This window comes from Lutra lutra, chromosome 10, assembly GCF_902655055.1.
Source record: "Lutra lutra chromosome 10, mLutLut1.2, whole genome shotgun sequence".
NCBI lineage: Eukaryota > Metazoa > Chordata > Mammalia > Carnivora > Mustelidae > Lutra > Lutra lutra.
In genome coordinates this window covers 104,706,427-104,728,739 of record NC_062287.1, presented here as the reverse complement: position 1 = coordinate 104,728,739, position 22,313 = coordinate 104,706,427, and the positions used below count along the sequence as shown (strand labels likewise).

Below are 22,313 nucleotides of genomic sequence, written 5' to 3'. Positions count from 1 at the left end.
TGACGCCAGAGGCGGGGGGGGGGGGTGGGACCTGGGGCCGAGAGCGGTTCGCGCGCTTCGGGCCTAGTCCGGACTCGCCGCCGCCTCCGCCATATTCCCGGTAACGGGGGCGCGCGGCCGTGGGCCGGCTGGGCCGGAAGAGGGCTCGGGGCCAGCGCTGAGACTGGGAGGGGGTCGGTTGAGTTTGGGGTAGCCGGAGTCGGCGGGCGCGGGGTGGTGCGGGCCTTTGAGGGAGGAGGCCGAGGGCGCGGGGCCGAGTCTGTGGGGAGGGAGCGGGGCGGGCCTAGTTGGGGGCGAGGACTAGGCCTGGGTGGGGAGCGGAGGCGGCTGGAGCTCCACGACCCGCGGGGACTCTAGCCGGGACCGCTTTGGGTCCTAGGCAGGTGCAGCGGGCTGGGGCTGCGGGCTTTGACGCCGTCGTTCTTCCCAGCGCCGTCCCAGGGCCCCTAGGAGCAGAGGCCTGGACTTTGCCGTCGCGCCACGGGCAGCTGCGGCGCAACTCGGGTCGGGCCCGAGGGTGATGGGCAGCGAGCCCCGCGAGCCCCGGCGGCCTGGGAGAGCAAGGGGCGGCGCGAGGCCGGGGGCGGGGCGGAGCGGAGCGGAGCGGGTGGACCGAGCTTGGGCTGCCGGGATGCTGCGTCTCTGGAGACGGGAGGTTGGCAACCATTGCTCTCTTCCGAGCCCGGGACCCTCATGCCTTCTAACTCTTGCCTCTTTCAGGATACCGCAGTGGCATCTTCCTTACTTTGTCCGTTCTCCGGGCTCGCGATCTTCCTTCCGGAGCCATGTCAGAAGGAGTGGACTTGATTGATATCTATGCTGACGAGGAGTTCAATCAGGTGAGGGGTCATCGGGAGCATTGGGATTTTCCTGGATCTGCTGAAGAATCACTTTCGTCAAACTTGCAGTGGTTCCAAGCTGCGGCAGGCCTTGCTAGGCCTGAACAACCCTCTATCGGGTCTAAAATTTTACGATGTCACAGACTTTCAAGACGTCTGATCATTCCGCTTATGTTAATTTTAAGCTCCCAAGGCTTAATTTTACAGGCTTTAAAAGCAAATAAAAATTAGGTTTAATAGAATGGTGAATCAACCTGTGGAACTTGCTCCCCCAGGAGGCCAAACTTGGGTGTCAGTCTCCTCAAAGACTAACCACACTTAAAAATCACACTTAACGTTTGCTGTAGTATTCATGAGGACAGTGTTCATACCTGTTCCTTTGCGGATCTTTTTTTTTTTTTTTTTCTTTTGTGAGGGAGAGGTGGGGAGAGGGGGAGAGACTTTTAAGCTCTCCTTGCCCAGTGCAGAGCTGAGATCACAACCCTGAGATCACGACCTGTGCTGAAATCAAGAGGAGGCTTAACGCCCTGAGCCACCCAGGCACCCCTGTTTTCGATGCTTTGAAATTCAAGGGCAGCTGGAGAAATTTAGTCCTTTTCTCCATAAGATAGTGCAAAAACACAGTATAAGATGTACTTTAGTATTTAATCGCAGCTTCATTCTGACTGTTTTGGGTCTGTCTTCCTTCTCTAAGTAGTTTGATTCTAGTCTTAAGAGGTACATAGGCATTTTGGTGAAATAAATTTTATTGGTGAATCCAATTGTTTTGAGGGTAGAGGTAAAGGTATTGGATAAACCAGTTAAAAAGCACTTGTAGACCCCCTTATATACCCTGGATTTGTTGGTTGCTCTATGTTATGTTAAGGAACATCATGTAGTGATTTCCCTTGAAATGATAATCTAACTTACTGAGCTCAATCTCAAGAATGTTCCATAGTCTCTTTAAAACTTAATAATTATCTTACCCAGATTGTTTTCAGTCCCATTTTTACTTGATTAAACTGGTTCTTCCCATTAGGATCTTTCAGTGGGTATACATAAGGACCTGGAAAGAGGATAAAAAGATTAGAGAAAGAAAGTCCCCTGGTTAGACCCTGACTTTTATACAAGCCAATAGAGGTTTTATACATGTCATTTTCTTTACTTGGCACAAGTATACATTTAACAAAAAACACATTGTCCTGTTTTAACGTCTAACGAGATTTTAGAACACAAAAGTGGGACAGTATAGTGAGCTTGTACCCACCAGCGTCACCAGTTAATTTGTTTAATTGCCATTTTCCCAGGTCTCCTCAGGTAAACTGAGTCCTCTACATGTGACTACCAGTTGACCTAAATATATGGAAAAAAACTTGTTAAGTTCAAACAAGTCAAGTAATTATGGATGAAAAGAAAGATTTAGAATAGGAGTGTAGTTACACACCATTGTTTTCCATTTACTTTGAATCAGATCTTTACTATGCTTTACAAGTTGTGGGTTGCTTTTGTTCTGTCTTTAATACAAGACAGGAAGAAAAGAAGGAGGTTCTCGTAGTTATTTATTAATAATAACCCCCCCCCCCCTTAATTTCCTTTTCTGGGTTGATAACAATGCTGCTGATTCATTTTGAGAAACGGGCAGAGTGGTGCAGGTCTAGCCACATTTGGTCTGAAAAAATGGAAATCCATAATTTCTTAAGCAGTGTAAGTTGGAGGTTCTAGTCAAGGCACAGGCCTTGTCTAGTGGTCACTGTTTTGTGAGGATAGAAGTCGTTGGCCTCAATTTGTTATATCTCTTCAGTTAGAAAAGGCTTTTTTGTGAGTTTAAGATAGGCCCAAGATGGCATGTGGAATCTAGTAGATATTTATACTGAACAGACAATATTTAATGCTTGGCACGGTGAAAGAAGTATAGATTTTGAATGTTTTATGTCCATTTGTGGAAGGTCCCGGAGGGGTGCCGCCCACTGCTCACCCCCCATCACTCCCAGTGAATTAATTTTTGGTAAAGCTGGATTTAGTGTAATTTGGAGGCTGCTAAAGAAATGATTAAAGTTCTGTTTGGCGGGGATTGTTAAAAGCAAGGTTAGACTGAAGGCAGCCAGTACAGATTGTATTTTAGAATGTTTGAGGAATATTAAGGATTCATTCCAAGCCGACCCATGCACGAGAACCCTGTCACACGTACTCTGCTCCCCAAGCAAAATGAACACAGTCCCTGGACAGAACCCTGTGGTTCTGGCTCCCTGATCTCTTATGACATAGGCTGTAAAAGCCTCTTTTGCAGAGCTGCTTTACTCCTGTCACACTGGGAGTTGAAATTCACAGCTGCTCTCTTGGACTGGGGAGAAGCACTCTGAAAAAGTGAGAGCTGCCACTTTACTGAGTGTTTAGCCTCTTAAGGGAGACGCTTTGCACATTGCCCAATTCTGTTTGCCACTTCCATCAATGAGTACTTATTGAGCAATTTCTGTTAGTGTCAGGACTAGTGAGCAAACAGGGACGAAATGGATCCCTGTGTTCAAAAGAGGTTCCATTCCTGGTAGTTGAGGACAGTGGATGGCAGGGAAGGAGGGCATAAGGTGAGGACTAGACATAGTCATTATAAAGCTAAAAACTTTTTTAGAGCTTTTGTTACAATTAGAAGAACAATGGTATCAAGTAGGTGGCCTTGAGAACAATAAATCTTAGCTTTTCTTACTTCCCTCAGATATCAGGAAAAGGGGGTTGGAAGGTAGAAACACTGAGCATACAGGTGGAGAAGTTCTTATTTAAATTCAAAATCGCGCAAGTTCTTTTGTATCTAAAAAGTTTCAGAGACAGTCCTAATTCTTTCTATGCTATTAAACAAAATTTTTCTTGAGATTTTCATTTAGTTTTAAATACATACTTACTTTTTAATCTCCCTGGAATGAAACCTTCAGCATCAATGCATGTAAAACATTGTATTTTTCATTTAATTTGTAGAATTAGATTTTGCTTTAATCTAATCCAACACTGCATGATCACCAGCTCATATATGGTAATCAGAAAAACCTCAGGCCTTTAACCTGTTTTTCTGTTTTACCAGCTGAAGAAGTTAAAATGCATTGGTGTTGCTAGTAGATTTAAATCCAAACAGAACTTGATACGTTGTTTCTTCAACAGACTCCTCAACAGGCCTGCTCTGTGCATCAGAACAGTTCCCACCAACTTTTTTGAACCGAGGTTCTATGGCCCAGAGAAACCATTTGAATCTTGTGACAATTTTGGATTCATTGAATCCATTTGTGCTTCTTAAAGTGGTAAGGTAATCCATATACAAGGTTTTTCAGGACTTGAGTCTTTCGTGCTCTCTAAGGGTTCCTGAAAGAGTAGATTGTTGGCGTAGGCTTGCAGTATGGGAGATTTCCTGGTGATGTGTGTGGTCTCTGAGCTGTCCAGATCTGCGTGTTAGTTCACTGCCCAATTATCAGTGGTAATTTTGGTATTATAAATTTTAGACACACGTCTCTGAATCCCAGATACTGCCTGGAAGGAATTCCAGTTTGGTTGCACTGAGTATCTAAAATGGTGTGTTTCTTTATTCCCCTTTATGTTTTACTTCAGAATCCTTGAGTTAAATTTAAAAAGTGCCCTGGAGTGAAGTAGTGCTCTCTAAGGATTAGAACATCAAAGAGGATCCAGTGGTTTCCCTCTTTTTCCTTTACCTTGACCCATAAGGCATATTCCCATCCCTATTCTATGAATAAGTGAATAAGTGATTTTGTTTAAAGTTGCAGTTCTTTGAGACAAAAGGGCTATGAAGTATTTTACACTCATTGTATTTGTCAAGTTTTTAGCACTTCACTTAATTTATTATCCACCCTGTGCTCTCTGATGTTCTCTTCTCTTCCTGTTCTTTACATACTGTTTTTATCCAAGATGCTTATTTATTTGTAATTTGACTACATAGAACAGTCTTTCTGTGCTTACTTGTCTTCATTGATTCCTTTTCTTGTTTGATTTTTTTTAAGATTTTAGTTTTTTAATTTTAGAGGGAGAGAGCACATGAGCAGGGGAGGGTCAGAGGGAGAGGGAGACTATCTCAGTTAGACTCCACGCTGGGTGTAGAGCCCATGGGGCTCGATATCACAACCCTGAGATCACGACCTGAGTGGAAACCAGGACTCTGACTCTTAACCGACGGAGCCACCTGGGTTCCAACACTGCCCCCCCTTTCTTGTTTTTAAATTTCCTCTAAAAAGGTTAGTCTCTTTTGCCATTCTCTCTGATATTTTTACAAGGTATAAACTCCTCTCTTGTGGGTTTTTTTTTAGAGAATTTGTAGTATTTGAAATTATTCTTTGCCTCAGGAAGTAGAATCCTTTCCCTTTGACTATCAGAACAGTGATAATGCTATTTTTGTGTGCATGTTCTTCCATAGTACTTGAGATGAACTGAGAAACTGAAAGATGGTTTCCAGAAGCATGCGATGTTATATAGGTCTAAGAATGAGTTTTGTAGTGAGTCCCCTCTCTAGTCTCACTTTAGAATCTACAGTTCTTATGATGGAATCGAACAGAGAAAGTTACTGGAGCTTCCCGTCTTGAGTTGCACTGGAGGAAGTGCTCCCTTTCTTCAGGGAACTAGACGAGTTACTTAATGTAGGTTTTTCCTTTATTCCTTTTTTAAAAATACAGCGATGACGTGAATGAGCTGTAGTTCCCTTAAAACACTTGGAACGTGTGTCTCTGTCAGTTCGGCAGCATCTTTAGCACTGTTGGGATGTTTCAGAATATTTCCTGAAAAATACTCTCGATCCGGAACATAAAAAGAGCTCTTTGAGATGACATCACAAATCTGAAACATTAAGATTTCCTGGTAGTAGCTCTTACGGTTTTAGGATTTGGGGTATATGGTGTTAATTTGGCTGCTATAAGAAAATACCAAAAACTGAGTGGCTTATAAACAACAGATGTACTTGTCGTGGTTCTGGGGACTGGAAAGTTGAAGTCAGGTTTGGGCGGCAGAGAGGGCCCTCTTCAGGTTGCACAATGCCAGCTCGTGTCCTCCTGGATGCAGAGCTGAGCAAGCAAGCTCTTGGCTTGATGAGGTTCCACCCTCAAAACCTGGTCTAATTGTAATTATTTCCCAAAGACCCCACCTCCTGATACCATCACATTGGGGAATAGGTTCCAACATAGCATTTTTGTGGGAACAGGCAAATTCAGCCCATGATAGCAATAAACAAGTAAACATAACACATAAAGTATACTTCGCATTATGTTTTTGGAGTACACGTTCACGTTGTAAATGCTTACTGTGGCATAGCTTATGGTGTGGGTGTTTGTCCTTTTTTCTGACCCTTAGATTGGAGAGAACTTCACTGTTTTTGTGTATCCTTGAACATCTCTGGTGTTGCTCCGAAAAGTCTCTTATTTATTAAGAGTCACGGTAATATATTGGAGCTGCATTATCATCTGAGAAATAGTAAGGGAAAATCTCCCAGAGTATTCTTTTCCCTTTTTTAAAAATGTTTCTTTGATGGTCACTAGAAAGATGGGTTATTGAGTTTTAGAGCTTCTCTGAGTCATTTGTGTAAATCGGAAAGTTTAAACCAGTGGCTCTGATTCTTTTTTTGCATTCTGCGTTCTCACTTTAATATGCTTTTCCCCTGCTTTTTATTTCGAGATGAATATATTCTCATTAAATAAAGTAGTAAGTTTTCTGTAACTCTTGATTTTGGAAATAGCACAAGATGTGGAAAATAAGTTTTCGTTACGCTTAGATGTCACCCTTCAGAAGCTGACCTCATTGACAACAGTAGCAGGTGCATCTTTATGCGTTCCTAGTTTGCTTCTGTAATCATCATGTACCTTTTGATTCTTACAGTTGGCTGAATCTGGAAACATTGCAGACTACTAACAGGGTCTTGAGAGAAAAACCTACAGAAGCATAATTCAATGAAATGGTTTTAAGTGAAAAATTATTCTTACCTAGTCTCCTAGAGTAGAACAGGGAAGTTTTTGTATGTTGTCTTATGAAGTATTTGACTGTGGATTCTCAGTAAACTAGAATGAAACAGAATAAATCCAGTGGAAGGTCTGGAAGGTCTGCAAACCCACCTTTGCCAACCCATCTCTTAGGACCCAGAGTTCAACAATACAGATCAGATTGACCTCTATGATGACGTCTTGACAGCCACCTCCCAGCCCTCAGATGATAGAAGCAGCAGCACTGAGCCACCTCCTCCTGTTCGCCAGGAGCCGTCTCCCAAGCCCAATAACAAGAGTCCTGCGATCCTGTACACGTACAGCGGCCTCCGCAATAGGCGAGCTGCTGTCTACGTGGGCAGCTTCTCCTGGGTGAGCATGGGGAACCAGAAAGCCTTCTGGGTCGGCTGGAGGGAGAGCGCTGGGAGGTGATGGCATTTTCAAAAACCACTGTTGCACTGTTTTGTGCTCTGATGGGGTTGGATTTCTTTTTCCTGGGATCAGGTTGGATTGATCTCTGAAAGAGAACTATCCTGAGGACGTACTGGTGCCGAAGAAAGCAATAAGTGGGTAGTTGCCTTTTCTGCCATCTTGTTAATGCCCCTGGCCCTGGGGCTTTATGTCTAGCAGGGTCATCTGTGGGATGAGATTTCAGAGTGGACACCTTGAACTCTTGGTGGTCATTCGATGGTCCTTTGATAACGATGGGTGACAGGGGTCAAAGACCTTGATAGTTCTAGTGTATTCAGGGTAGGTGGCGATTGTTGTTCTGCAAAAGTTCTTTGGTGACAGACATGCTTTGGGGCTGGTGGAGGGAGGGTCCAAATTAGGAAATGTACATACTGAGGGAAAAGTTCCTAACAGTGGTCAAACTATAGCCTGTCAGGTCTCTCATTAAAAGCTGTTAGTCATCGTTGTTTTAACTGATGACCAGGCGGCCCAAATGGCGGTCAAAGTTAAAATAGGTTTTAATTTTCTTAATCTCAAAAGATGGGGATTGGGAAGGGAATGGGGGGCTTTGGAATTCCGGGTGGGTGAGGGTAATCAGAAAAGCCTGTGCTAATTGAACTATTGATGGGCTCTTGGGTTTCTGTGGGAGGTCGTGGCTGTGACTAGAATCCTAGGTTTGGGGAAAGGGTTTGGGACATTCTAGGTGGGGAGGGGGTGTAGCTGTTGACATTTCTTCCTTTTCCATCTTGCCGGCCACAGTGGACCACAGACCAGCAGCTGATCCAGGTTATTCGCTCTGTAGGAGTCTATGATGTGGTGGAGTTGAAGTTTGCAGAGAACCGAGCAAACGGCCAGTCCAAAGGGTGAGGTCTGCATTTGAGGAGTCCTGTCTCGTTTGCCCTCATTAGGGTAACAGGTCTACGATGTATCTTGTCCCTGGATTTTAATCCCTCTGACCCCTGGCCCAGGTTGTTGCCTTGGTTTTGACAGACCACCTTAGAACGGGGACCCAGCTGCAGTGTGACAATGTCCATCCATCGAGGGGCAAAAAGAACTAATTTCTGACTCCAAATAATAGGAAGATAGACTGACACCTTTTCATTGGTGCCAGTTTTGTGTATGTTGTATTAGCAAGGTATTTTTGCTTTACCCGTTTTCACTAAAAGTGGAAGAGAGTTTCTTTGTTCCTCTCTTGCTTGACTAGTAGATCTCACTCATCTTTAATCTTTCTTCCCAAAGGTATGCTGAGGTGGTGGTAGCCTCTGAAAACTCTGTCCACAAATTGTTGGAACTCCTTCCAGGAAAAGTTCTTAATGGAGAAAAAGTGGACGTGAGGCCGGCCACCCGGCAAAACCTGTCACAGTTTGAGGCACAGGCTCGGAAACGTGAGTGCGTCCGAGTCCCAAGAGGGGGTACGTGGAGACCATCTGTATGAAGGGGGCAATTTTGTGGGTTTGTTTTCTGTGTGCGGGTTTGTTTTCTGTTGTATGGGCTCTGCCTCCAGTGTGGAGGAGTTCGGCGGGGGGGGGGGGGGGGGGGGGGGGGGCGGTGGTGGTTGTGGGTGGTGGCATGGGCAATTAGTAGATCCAAAAATGAGGCTGTGTACAAAAAAGAGCACTGTGCTGAGAGGTAGGTTCCGGTTATAGTCTGGTTCTGCCACTGACTCATTGTGTGACCTTGGGGAAGTTACTGTACTGCTTAGGGCCTCTTCTCCCCTCTGAAATAGATACATGATGTTTAAAGTTCCTGTCAACTTTAAATTATGTGGTTTTGTGTAAAAAATCAGTGTATAAGTGAATGGGCTTAATTGTAACGTGCTCTTTATAAATTAACAAGCAGCTGCCCTAATGTGAAGGTAATGTTTGTAAAGATGGCTATAATCTTATCATAAACATGTGCTGGAAGGGTGCTTTGTAAGAAATCAACCAAAAGGCATGTTGGAAAAGAAGAGTTTAACAATATTTCTCCAGCACTGTCCAGGGGACAGGGTGCCCATTCAGTTACCTGATACTTTAATCTGCTTGGCAAGTATTTCCTACTAATAAAGTTGCATTACACGACCTTAGTTTGATGATAGTTTCCCTGAGTTCACCTTACTCCCTTTGTTCTGATTCTGTACTCACCAAGCCACCTTCTGATACTAATTTGGTTTCCCAACTAGGCTCTCCTACTGGGAAGAGAATGCGCTGACCAGCCGACACAAGTATTCCGGTCTGCTTGGCAGTTATATTTCTCATTGTAAATTAATAAATTGGCATTCTGGTTTATGAATCAGTCTCTTGTGAGTTTGGTTAGCGTGAATCAATTTTCTAGGGTACAGTCACCCCTGGGTGAACTTCTAAAGTCGAGTTTCTGAATCCACGAAACCTGAGGACCAGACCTTGGATTTTCCTGACCTCACAAGGTGCAGCCACCCTGCAAGGCCTTGCCCGAAGCAGCCAACTGCCTTTTCTTTCTTTTCTGACAGTGGGGGTGAGGGGTGGGGGTCGTGGGGAAAGTGTCATCACTTGCATTCTGTCATTTCTTAGGTTCTGCTCTCAAAATAGTGCTTTGTATTGATTGGGTGGTCCACTGGGATCTTGTATCGATTGATTGAAGGTGGAGATAGGCCACGTCTCTCTTGCATAGGAACAACTGTTCTTCTGACTGGATTGAGAGCCTAGATGGGTATAGTGTGAACTCCCATTGCTCTGGGTTAAAAGGCACATACTTTTCTTCTTTAACAGCTTGAATTTTCAAGTTCTTCTGTTTCAGAGCTTTTGTATGATTTGACCCTTTTCTGACTTTTCTAAGCTGCATAAATGTACAGTTGCATTAGGGATAGCATTCCTACTTCCCGCTTAGCTGTTTACTCCTCGATGTTCCCTTTCTTTGCTGAAGTGATGGCAATGACTGAGTGGTAGTTTTCCGCTCTGTCGTGTAGTACAGTACCAAGTACAGCTGGTGGACTTCTCTGCTTAAAAATGGTTGCTCCTCTTGGGATTGTAGCCATAGATACAAAACAGAACCCTTGCACAAGTAGGAAGAGTAGCTGGGAAGATGGCTAACTTTCAGAGGATCCCACTAGCTAATACGTCTTTCTTTGGTTTGAAAGAACTCAGGGAAGAAACAGGTTGCCATGTGGATGAGACATGAAGCACAAGTGTGCCATGACCGGCACCAGTGATAAACCACAGAGGATAAAGCGAGGTGGCTGCTGAGATGATGGGTCCCCCCATGCCTGAAACCGGAGTTGAGTTTACCAGCAAGTATTAGTTTTAGGAGCACTCACCTTTCTGTCCACATTTGACTGCCAACAGCATCTCTCTGCTTCCAAGACTCCTAAGGCCATGGGATCATGTTCTTTTGGATTCCACATGAACCAGGCTTGGAGTTGACTGTTAAATTGGCGAGAATGAACAAGTTTAACTGAGTGACTTGACAATGGCCAGCCATATCCCCAGCTGTAAACAAGCATGTGTGAGCCCCTGTTATGCCCAGCACCATACCAGCGTGCTGTGGTGATCCTCCTGTGGGGTACAGTGTTTGGGCCATTGAAATACAGTGGGAGTTCCCTAAATGGGAGGCTTTTTCTTAAAAACTAAGCTTTTACGGAGGCCCTGCTGTCATCTGTGCCATCTGCTCTGTCTGTGGGCACATCTTATCTTGGCTTACCTCCCATTTTCTCTGCTGCTCACTTGACCTCTAGTCTTCTGTGGCGTATGTCTCTTCCCCATCCCAGTGACCATTTTGGTATATGGATGGGGGAAGTATCTATCCCCTGCCTTTCTCTCACTTTTCCCAAATTCCCAGCAAAGAGAAAATTCCAGGTGCACAGTAGGATAGTACTGATCTCAGGTCTACTAGTACTGGTCGAAGGAGAGAGGCCCTGAACCTCTTGATCAGGGACGGGTGATTTCACATCTGCTTGAATCCACCAGAACAGTAATGAGCATACTTCTCAACAGTGTCATTTTTTCATGCGTTAATTAGGGTCCTGCATTTAGAAATAGAAGACAAATCGAAGGATAAATTAAGTGTGAAGCATAAAGTTCTAGATAAAGAGCATTCTTTGACATGGGATTGGTGATAACTGCTTTCTGGGTTTATGACTTAACTAACTTGCCTCTGCCCTTTCTTTCTGAGGCCAAAGAAAAAGGAGTAGATGATTTTACCTTCTTCCTCAGGTGCCTGTCGCCTTCTTCAGTATGGTGTCAGAGGATTCTTCCTGAAGGATGATCTGGTTCCATGGGTACATGTAAAGCTTTGGGCAGTAACGTTAGTTCTGTTTTCCTTCATAGGAATACCTCCACGGGCCCATTCCCGGGATTCTAGTGATTCTGCTGATGGACGGGCCACACCCTCTGAGAACCTTGTACCCTCATCGGCCCGTGTGGATAAGCCCCCCAGTGTGCTACCCTACTTCAATCGCCCTCCTTCAGCCCTCCCCCTGATGGGTTTGCCCCCACCCCCAATTCCACCTCCTCCTCCTCTCTCCTCAAGTTTTGGGGTCCCTCCTCCTCCTCCTGGCATCCACTACCAGCATCTCATGCCCCCTCCTCCTCGATTACCTCCTCATCTGGCTGTACCTCCCCCTGGGGCCATCCCACCTGCCCTTCACCTCAATCCAGCCTTCTTCCCCCCACCAAATGCTACAGTGGGGCCTCCACCAGATACTTACATGAAGGCCTCCGCACCCTATAACCACCATGGCAGGTAAGGACTATCTTGTTCCCTTCAGATCTGAGCCAGGTATAGTAGGGTACGCCATGTGTTAAGCATTTTATTCTCCCTGAGGAAGTGAGTGTGAATTCTTGTGTTCTCCCTTGTGGAAACTCTGTTGTCATAGTATTGAGTCCTGGGAAATAGTTAACCATCTGTTAGATAATGTTTTTTATTTGGTGTTTCATTTGCATCTAAGTCTCTTGACCCAAACTATGTCTTCAGCATCCCTTTTTAAGGAGCTTGATTAAGTCACGTGCTGTATGTGGCTGTTAGGGTTGCTGTGAATGTCTAGCGCTATTGGGTCACGCCAGAATTACAAAAGAATATGTTGTAAATCCTGTCCTTGAAGAGAATGTGAATACATAAAACGTGAGCAGGCTGAGAAGCATTTAAGACATTATATAGGAGAGCATGATTAACACTGTATGGTAGGATCTGGTAAAGATAATAAGAAGTGTGGGCAATCAGGAATGGTATTATTTCTGTGCAGCCGAGATTCGGGCCCTCCGCCCTCTACAGTGAGTGAAGCAGAATTTGAAGAGATCATGAAGCGAAATAGAGCAATTTCCAGCAGTGCCATTTCCAAAGCGGTGGCTGGAGCCAGTGCAGGTAACTCACCCTTACCTTTGCCATTTTCTCCTTACCTTTAGTTTTTCCACGTTTTGTCATTTCCATTGGCAAGAAGTTCAACAGGATAAAATTGGAGCACTGTTAGATTCTCTAGAGCGGCACATTTTGGGTAACATATAACCTGCCTGAACGGCTTTGGGGAAGCTCTAGTGGTGTTAGTCTGTATCCAGACCTGCCCCATGAAGACAAACTTAGTCACTAGATTATAAATAACTAATAGTATCTGATTGTAGTTTTTGTTGTAGAATGAAATTCCTGGCCTTGTGGAGATCTCAGTGGTTCATCAGTGGACCTAGTGTCTTTGTAGTGCCTAGTATAGATCCCAGGTTTTTTTAGGACTGATACCCCAACTAGATGTGGTTTGATATGGAATCTCTTTATATTTGGGGTCTAGACAGAACTGCTGGCCTCCCTGTAGCCTATCCTAGAAAGAGTGAAGTCTGTTGGGTGTCATCGTAAGACATAGTATGCCCTTACAGCTAACTTCTGCCCTGCTGTCAGTATTAAGTGGGCAGAACCAGAAGCTGTGACTTGGAGAGCCCTGGCATGGAATCTTTGGTTCTTTATAGGGTTCTGGTCCAAGTTTCACATTATGATATGAGTCATACTCGCTTCCTTCTTGTGAGTTTCCCACATTAATGTAAATGTAGACTGTCAGATCTCCTAAGAAGTAAGTTAACACTAAATATTACCATCTGTTTTCTGTAATTTCTCATCTTTGGCTGCAAAATTTGAATCCACAGAGTAGGTTAAAGACAGGAAATACATGTATTCTCTCTCTTTTTTTTTTTCCCTCCAGAAAACTTTCATTGACATCTGAAGGATTTTTTAATTAGAAAGTAATCTGTGCTCATTTTAACAAGTCCAATATACAGGGGAGTATAAAGGAAATAGTCATTGTACTTCCTTATCAACTCCTTCACTTAGAGAAATCAATGACTGAGTCTCTATCTCCCTTCCTTTTTGTTCTCATTTAAGTCATTCAAACCACAAATAATTAATGAATGCCTACAAAATAAGCAGAAATTCCCCATCCCAGTAGAGCTGACATCCTGGTGTTCCTGGACCTCCACAGAATCAAAGTTCCTCCACAGTTTCTGATCTCTTCTCACTGCCCTGGACAGAGGAGGCCACCAGTCCTCATCACTGGACCCCTGTCTGGTTTCATGCTTTCCTCGCATTATCTTCTGTCTGGATGTGCTAGATTTAGCTTGGGAAAGCATTCTGCAAGTACCCAGCCCCTGACCACGATCCCTGAGCCAAGCACTGCTCACCTTTGGGGAATGAAGGGGCTAGTTCTTGATGGCAGCATAATTTAAAAAATACATATGTATGAATACACTCCACATATAGACGTGTTAGATATACGTTACATATACATGTGTACGCATCTGATTATAGATTCAAAGTAATTCAGACTTAGAAACGTGCAGTGGTAATTAATAAAAGTCTATACAAGGACCACCACCAAGACCACCTTCTACAGTTTAGAGTCTGTCCCTCAGATTTTTTTTTCTGTGCATATGACAACATATATAGAATTTTTATTCTTTTTACAAAAACGGAATACTGTTTTTGCAGATTTTTAGAAATTAATATATTCTGGACATCTGTCAATATATAATAATGCCTAATGTTTATCGAGCCCTTACTGTGTGCCTGGCACTGTGCTAAGCGCTTTACGTGGATTACTTTGTTTACCTGTAGATGTATTGTGTGCTTTTTAACAACTATGTAGTATTTTATAAAACCAACATCCCATAGTTTATATAGCACCCTACTGAAGGAACTTTTAGGTTATGTCTAATTTTTTGATAAAATAATGCTGAAACATAACATTGTTAAGCATACATACTTGTGAACAGAAGTAGAATATTCTTAGAATTGCTGGGTCAGAAAGTATGCACATGGTTTATTGTAATGGATATTGTCAGATCACCCTCAGACCACCCTGCCCCGGTTTGTACCTCCACTAGCAACATCCGAGAACCTGTCTGATCGCAGACTGTTGGAATATAGGTGCGTCTGCTCTTCTACCTGCCACCTAAGCTTCATCCATCTTACCATGGTTCTGTGGGACAACTAGTTACTCTTGCTTTGTGTCCTCCTGAGTTCTCCTTTCGGTCCAGTTAGTTTACTGCCTCTGCTCATCCTTGGCCTTTCCCATCCGTCCCCTGTCAGGGGATTACAGTGACGCGATTGAGACGCTGCTCACAGCCATTGCTGTTATCAAACAGTCCCGGGTCGCCAATGATGAGCGTTGCCGTGTCCTCATCTCCTCTCTTAAGGACTGTCTTCATGGCATTGAAGCCAAGTCCTACAGTGTGGGTGCCAGCGGGAGCTCGTCCAGGTGAGTTGTTGGTTGCTTCAGCAACTCTTCCAGGGATTGGCAGGGGGAGGAAGAGAGCCCAGGGGATCTGGCAGGGCCCTGGCTGGAAGAGCCGGCCTCACCCTGGTGTCTTTAAGGGGACGGAATTAATCAAGCATCTGTATCAACACATGCCGTAACATGTGCAGTCCGTGTTGTCACCCAGCACGGTGAGGCAGCGGGCTGTTTAGGAATATAGACTGGTGGATAGCTAAGAACATGGGCTTTGAAGCCATACGTGCTTGGATTCAGATCTAGTTTTGCTCCCAAGTACTTGTATGGCTTTGAGTATAGCCGTCAGTCAGCTTTCTAAACACTCTTCTCATCTTTGGAAAAGGGACAATAGCAGTACTTCTCTTACAGATCTATTGTAGAGATTAGGTGAGATAAGCATGTAAAGCTCCTAGCACTGTGCCTGATGCATTAGTAAGATCTCAACACATTGGACTGTTACTATTTTCCCAAAAAAAGACTAGCAGTCCTCAAAGAGCTAACATTCTCAGACATTGGGCCCATAGTAGAAAAGTGGTTCAGACAAATACCGGAAACACGAAAACACAACACTCTTGGAAGGCATGTGGTAGGTCCTCCGAGTGAGGCTGAAGGATCTTTCTAATAGGAAAAGACATCGGTCCCGAGAGAGGTCACCTAGCCGGTCCCGGGAGAGCAGCAGGAGGCATCGGGACCTGCTTCATAACGAAGATCGGCATGATGAGTATTTCCAAGAAAGGAACCGGGAGCACGAGAGACACCGGGATAGAGAACGGGACCGGCACCACTGAGAAAGGTGGGACGAAGCCCCGCTCCTGGCTGTGGGCGATCTTATAAAAGAAAAAAATCATGATCATGAAGAGTCTGCTCTTTTTGAAAGCAAATTAAGAGAAAGGGAGGACTTTTTGACTTAGGTAACAGAAAATTGAGGAGGGCAGATTTCCTGCTCTTCCTGCTTGTTTGGAGAAGTCTCACCCTGAAATGGACCTGAGATTGATCTGGTTTTGTGTCTTGTCTGCCTTAACCTGGTATCTGAGAGACAGCTTGGCGTCCGGGCTGAGAACATAGTGTCTGCTGGCCGTATTACTTTGTTCTTCAGTTTCCTCATTTGTAAGTGAAGATCGCACGAGCAGCTGTCTCGCTGAATTCAGTGAGACAGTCCACCCAGAGCATTAGCACTCGTGGTACTCGTCACATACCAAGTTCTCAGTAGACGATATCCAGTTATATCTTCACCCCACTAAACTTGCAAGGTGTTTTCAGGAAAAATTGACCAGGACAAAAAAGTAAGACCACTGCCTACTTGTAGGTTTTTGAGGTGCAGCATGGATGATTTTTAAGAATTAAGATCTATTAAAAGGATATTGAAACTCAGGATGCTTTAGGAGAAAGCTGATCTCGAAAAATAATCATGTTTAATAATATAGAGACTGTGTGGAGGGTATTTCAATGGAAGGATATATTTGTTTGGGAAACAAAAAACAAAAGCAGAAGAGTTGTAAGTGGAACTATATTAACTCGGGTTATGGAGAAGTTGAGTTGGGCTTGGCTGGGTTCAGGGGCTCCAGCTGTGTCCTCAGGACTTAACCCCTCCGCATCCCTCAGCTCTGCTCTTTCTCTGTCTTCATCCTCAGACAGGCCTCAGTGCTTGGGTTGAGGGAGGGGTAGGGGGAAGGCACCACAGCCCCATCATTCTATCCCACCGATTTAGCTATCCCAACTGAAAGCTCCCAGCAAAACTTGTTTCTAGTATATAAGCAAGCAAGAGTGGTTTTGATTCTGTTTCTCTGGAGACCTTTAAAAGCAGTCTAGACTCTGGCTAGGGTGATCTGCTTTTGGTTCTTGGAAGTTACTGAATAACCCAAATGACTTTAGTATCTCATCTTGACTTTGGTTCCACATCAAGTATGTTTTGAAAATGTCCTTGTTTTTTGTTTGTTGTGTCTGTGTGGGGTGGGGGGTTTGCAGTTTGGTTGATCTAAGGTGATAGTGACTGGCAGGAGGGTGAGGATCAAGAACAGCTCTCCACCATGCCTTTAGGGGGGTTAGAAGGGTGAATGGATGAAGACAGGGAAAGAGACCCTTCCACTCCCTGGGAATGCCTGTAGTTCACCAGCAGTAGCCAGACTGTAAACAGAAAGAGCAGTGTTTGGCCTACTGACCGCGTCCTAACAAGAAGAGTTCTGTCCTGTGTTCCTGCCGCCCTCTACTTTGTTGTTTGGCATTATCTGCCATTAATATAAGCAGTTAGAGCTGGAAATTTCTTTCTACCTTCTTTAGGAGGTGAATGAGTGGGAAATGAGAAGTTAACATTTTTTACCTGCCTTCTCTGTTCTTTTTTTTTTTTTTTTTTTTTTAAAGATTTTATTTATTTATTTGTCAGAGAGAGAGGGAGAGAGAGCAAGCACAGGCAGACAGAATGGCAGGCAGAGGCAGAGGGAGAAGCAGGCTCCCTGATGAGCAAGGAGCCCGATGTGGGACTCGATCCCAGGACGCTGGGATCATGACCTGAGCCGAAGGCAGCTGCTTAACCAACTGAGCCACCCAGGTGTCCCTGCCTTCTCTGTTCTTAAACCACTCGTTTATTCCACAAAATTTTAGAATGCTTGATGTCACGGAAATCGAAGCTAATCCATATAAAATCAATAGACTGTGCGTTCTAGATACTTCTTTCTAGGTTTTGCAACAGGTTGAGATTGGGGAGGTACCCATGTATCTCCAGGGCTCTAGGGGGAGTGGAGCTCACAAAAAGCTCTGGCCTCATTCGGCCTCGGGGTGGGCGGGAGGGTGAGCATCAGGGTAAACCTCTGTTCCTGTCCCATCCCTTCTGTGGCAGCAGCAGCGTTTCCCTGCTCTTGTTTGAGCCGGCACAGTTGCTAGTGTTGCTGTGGTCTGGGGCCACCCCTTCCTTAATCCTGCTGCTCACAGTGTGGGTCCTTCTGAGTGGAAGAGACTAGAATAGTGACCAGGGAGGTACATGTCCGTGCAGAGCATGAATTACAGTCTCGGGGCCACTTTCCCTTTAGCAGTTAGAACATAGAACTGCATGTCACAGTTCCTGGCAGCTTTGCTTCTAATAGCCTTTTGACAGAAGTTGTGAGATCCACTGACAATTAGTATTTTGGGGACTGAACATCTGAACCTGAAACAGGAGCCGTCATTTTGCTTCATTTCTTCTGCCTATAAAATGGGCTTTTTTTTTCCCCCATTATGAGGTGATGCACTTTGGATAACTGAAAAACCTACAACCCAATAGTTCCCAGAAAACAGTCATTTGGCTGGTGCAGGCCTCTGACAAGAGGAGGAAAAGGAACTCTGAAACAGGTTTTCTGGGTCCCCATGTTTTATCCCTTAGATATGTCACTCATTCCTTCCAAATAACTAGTCCAAAAGAATTGCATCAGGCACTCCCAAAATGTCATTTTCTCACATCTCATCTTAAGGACTCTGCATTCTGTCTGCAGTCACCAAGTCCTGACGTAGGACGTCTCATTGGGGAGATGGTGCCTGGGCCCATTTAGCTGGAGAACTGTGCAAGCTCTGTGTACGACATGTTTTAGTTAGAAGATACTAGTGTTCATATTGTATGGACAGTGTTCCCTGAGAGCCAAAAGGTGTGTCTGTCTAGAGGCAGCAATACAGACAGCAAGCTTTTCTGTCCCTTCTGCCTCAGGGTGGGCACCACCACTAGGGCACAGTCTCATTGGCCACTTGGGCTTCTGCCTGCATCCAAACATTACCACCAAATGTATCCATAGGCTCTAAGAACTGGGTGCTACAGTTGACTTTTCTTGATGTACTAGTTATCCTGTGTTTTGTTTTGTATGGACAGTTCCCAAACTACATCTGTTTTCGGGTATATGTGTGTATGCTTTGGAATTTGAGGATATCCTTAGGTAATATGTGGCTTTGGCTTCAACTTCTCGTGGTTCTTGGCTCTTGGCTCATTATTTGGAGATATTATCCTACTTAAGATGTAATCGTTCTCACCTCATTCCTTTCCTCCTGGTCCAATGAAAACTAAACATTCTGTTCAGTTTTGATCCAGTGCAAAGATTCAGAAACGCAGATGGTGTGGAGAGGCACAGAGGGCTTCAGTTTTCCCTCACAGGAAATGAGACAGATGCCTGCAGTATAGGTGTTTAGAGAAGCCGGAAGGCAGTGGCCTCTGTAACAGATTCTGGGGATCCCAAGCGGAAATATTCCATTTCAGAACATCAAAGGGTCAGGCAGCTTGTGGATTCCCCCCACCCCCCTTGGATAGCTCCTCCAGGTTACAGAAGAGCACCCATAAAGTGAGCACTTGTGTGCAGGCTGTGTTGTGGGTTTGGCCTTTAGCGGAATTACCAAGCCTGAATTTAATCTCCCTTTCTCTTGTTACCTATGAGTTCTGTTTTATGCGGTCAGATGACCAGGCCGCTTCCCAGCTTACTGATGCTGCAACACTGGAAAAGGGCTGGGTATACCAGGGACCCAAACTTTGGTAGACATGTAGTGAGTGGCTTTAACAGAGTCTTACTGTTTGGCAGAAGTTCTTAATTGTGCTTTTAGGTTTCTTGAATGGGGACTACTGGTTCTTTGATCTCCATGCTCTGCTTTCTGTTCTGGCCTGGCCCGATAACTCTTGGTAGTAGGCTGTTTCTTGGTCCCTCACTCAAAGCTATTGTCTGGGGAAAAACATAGAAGCCCTTGAGCTTTAGTACAGGTTAGAAGATCCCCGGCCCCTTGTGTGTATGCACGCACACGAACTTGCAAGAACACTGTTTGGAGTCTGTTTTAAACAGGGCTTCTTGGAGAGAAAAGTTTAGGAGTTTCCTGTGTAAGTACATGCTCCCTGCTAGGGCCTCTTGGGTGTTTGGGGGTGAACAGATTTGGTTATGTGCACACTTGTTTTCTTACCATTGTACCTCCCATTTCCGGATTTTACCCCTCCCCTTAAGGTAAGCTCTGACTTGCTCAGAACAAATTTTCTGAAATGGTAATTCAGTTCCCCATATTTCCTTATCGCAACTCTCCTTGGATTGTTGTAGTTTCCATACTTCTCCGGGCAGAGTCTCCTTTTCAGTCAAACTGCTTTGAAACTTTGTTTCATTGTCTGTTTTCCCCTAACCTTAAAGTGAGATGTCACCGCTTTTTTCTCTCTACTCACTGTAGCTCCTGCAACCATTCCCGCATTGCGCACAGTGCCAGACACCCCCAGACAATCCTGCTTTCTTTCCTTCACTTTCCCAGGCTTGCATTCTGTCTGTGTATATACCCTACTTCATACATTGTAACTTCAGAGGATGCCAGTGTAACTCGCGTAAGCCCATCATTCGGAAGGTAACCGCTAACGTGTGTTTTCTTTTCTTCTGATGTTCTCATTGCAGGAGTCTGGTTGGAAGCAAATGTTTTTTTAATGGACTTGCATCTCCTCACCTTGATCAGGACTAAAGGACGGAGGCCACTCCACCCCCCCCCCTTCCTCCAAACCCCTGACCCCCTTCAGACACCCAGGGAATACCCTCTGCCCTACAGGACTGAAGACTGCCTGGCAGCCCTCCCAGTCCCACCCCTCCTGTTTGTCAGGGGAAGGAACCTGAAGACTTTGTGTGGTTGGGAGGGCTGGCAGACAGGAAGAAAACCTGTCCAGACCCCTGGTCTCCACAGAGAATGGTGCTTTGTCCAAGGAAACGTAGGAGTTTCTGATTCTCCAGGAGCAGTTCAGTGGTGAGGCTGATAGGAAGACTTTCTTCCCAAAGAAAACGGATCCTCCCTGCAGGATCCGGGAGAGTGACTGGGTGTGCCAAAATATGCCCAGGCTCCTGCCCTCCGCACGAGGCTTGGTGGGGCCAAGAGGGTCCAAACCCCTTGCTAACATACCACTTCTTTGTTTAACTCCTTTACCTTCCCAGCCCTTTGAGGAGGGACTCTGAGAACAGAAATTCCCTTACGAGAAGCTTCTCCTGTTCTTGCTTTTCCCTCTTACATATTGACGGTTCGTTTCCCTGACCTCCCAGAGGGCTGAACCTTCCCACCTCCCTGCTGCCCAGCTGCCTCAGTGGACTTGCCCCTCCTAAGTAGAGAAGGCCCCTGAGGTTGCTTGCTGCCGGGGAGCCTGGCAGAGCCAGTTACCACCCGCTGCTGCTCCGTGCTTGGTTGCCTCTTGGAAGAACCCGCTGTACTAGGTGTTCCCTTTCCTGGGGCTTTTTCATTTCACACGTGGAGCCCCTCCCCCAAGAAGGCTGCTTCCTTGTTTTAGAGGAAGCTACTGCCCTTGGGAGATGGGGACATCGGACCTCAGCAGTGAAGAACCCTTGTGAACTCCAGGAGCGGGAGGACGGAGGCAGGTTGGGCAGGCTGTGGCCTACTTCCATAGAGGCTTTCATTTTTCAGGTTCGATGTAAGCATGGGCTTGCATCCCCCAGGTACATACCTATTTTACTCACTGTGGGAGAACCTGGCACTAGCAGGCAGGTGAAGTCACAGATTTGGTGTCTTTCCACCTTTTGACTGTTGATGTATTAATAGTTCCCCTCGCTCAGTGTGGAGGTGCTTCCTGCCTCTGATGAGTGAGGAGGAAGTGGGGCCTGACTCAGGTGAGCTCAGCTCAGAGTTCTAAGGACCACCACTCCGGGGGCCATTTTCTACACAGGCAAATGGAATTGCTTTTCCCATAACATCCAAGTTGTGTGGTTGCTGCCGACGACAGCTGCAGCTACAGAGTCCTGCGGTACCCGTGGGGCGATGGCTGCTGCCTCTGCATGCGTGTACGGGGCACATGACATCTAACAGGAGAAGAGACGTGGCATGTGAGACGAGCTGTGGCATGTGAGACGCAGGGTCACCCGAGACCCTCTGGCTCAGAGGGGAGAGACTGAGTTGGACCGGAACCCTTCTTCTTCCCTGCACGTTTCTGATGTAGCCCTCAGTCAGTCAGTGAGGGGGTCCCCGCAGGGCTGGAGAGGCACATTCCCTTGGGACAGAGGCTACATGTTTGCAGCTTTTTTCCCCCTGTCCCCAACCCCATCCCCACCTCCACTTCAGAACATGGCCCCCCGCCCGGCTGGCCAAGTGTTAAGTGATGTGCTTATCCTCGAGAGCAGCTCCGGGTGTCTTTTTAAAATGTAGAGAAAACCAAGTAAGGTGACAGTTTAAGGAAAAAAAATATATAGAATACCAGAAAAGCCGTTTACCCGGAGAATTTTTTCTCCCCATTTTTGTTTTGTTTTTACTCAATGACACAAATTTTAGTTCTATTTCCTGATAGCAAAAGGAAAAAAAAAAAAAAAAAACCCAGCCCTCAAAAAGGCCAAGGCCCCGTCCCCCTGTTGTCGGTGATTTGTTTGTCTTTCTGATAGGTTGAAAATTGTGTAATAAACTTGATGACGCTGTCAATCTTTTATACTGCATTGTATT

At 45.4% G+C, this 22,313-nt stretch overlaps 1 protein-coding gene across 7 annotated transcripts; it reads left to right on the top strand.

The window, feature by feature from the left end:
• The first annotated feature begins 10 nt into the window (after window positions 1-10).
• On the top strand, window positions 11-22,299 carry CPSF7 (cleavage and polyadenylation specific factor 7). Of its 7 annotated transcripts, none has more exons than XM_047694037.1 (10): window positions 11-100; window positions 721-839; window positions 6,926-7,144; window positions 7,982-8,085; window positions 8,462-8,607; window positions 11,503-11,917; window positions 12,417-12,535; window positions 14,738-14,906; window positions 15,544-15,711; window positions 20,285-22,299. In XM_047694037.1, exons 2-9 carry the CDS (start codon window positions 786-788, stop codon window positions 15,704-15,706), a joined length of 1,389 nt encoding a protein of 462 aa, XP_047549993.1. In that variant the 5' UTR covers window positions 11-100; window positions 721-785; the 3' UTR covers window positions 15,707-15,711; window positions 20,285-22,299. The 7 variants fall into 7 exon arrangements, with proteins under 7 accessions (XP_047549993.1, XP_047549989.1, XP_047549990.1 ...); XM_047694033.1 differs by having other exon boundaries at window positions 8,462-8,634; XM_047694034.1 differs by having other exon boundaries at window positions 24-173; window positions 8,462-8,634.
• Window positions 22,300-22,313: the final 14 nt, after the last annotated feature.

Coding starts and splice junctions, on each gene's coding strand:
- CPSF7 (XM_047694032.1), top strand. CDS start 4,031: ATGGCCCAGAGAAACCATTTGAATCTTGTGACAATTTTGGATTCATTG. Junction 8,635..11,502: donor CGTCCGAGTCCCAAGAGGGG/GTACGTGGAGAC, acceptor TTTCCTTCATAG/GAATACCTCCACGGGCCCAT. Junction 11,918..12,416: donor CCCTATAACCACCATGGCAG/GTAAGGACTATC, acceptor ATTTCTGTGCAG/CCGAGATTCGGGCCCTCCGC.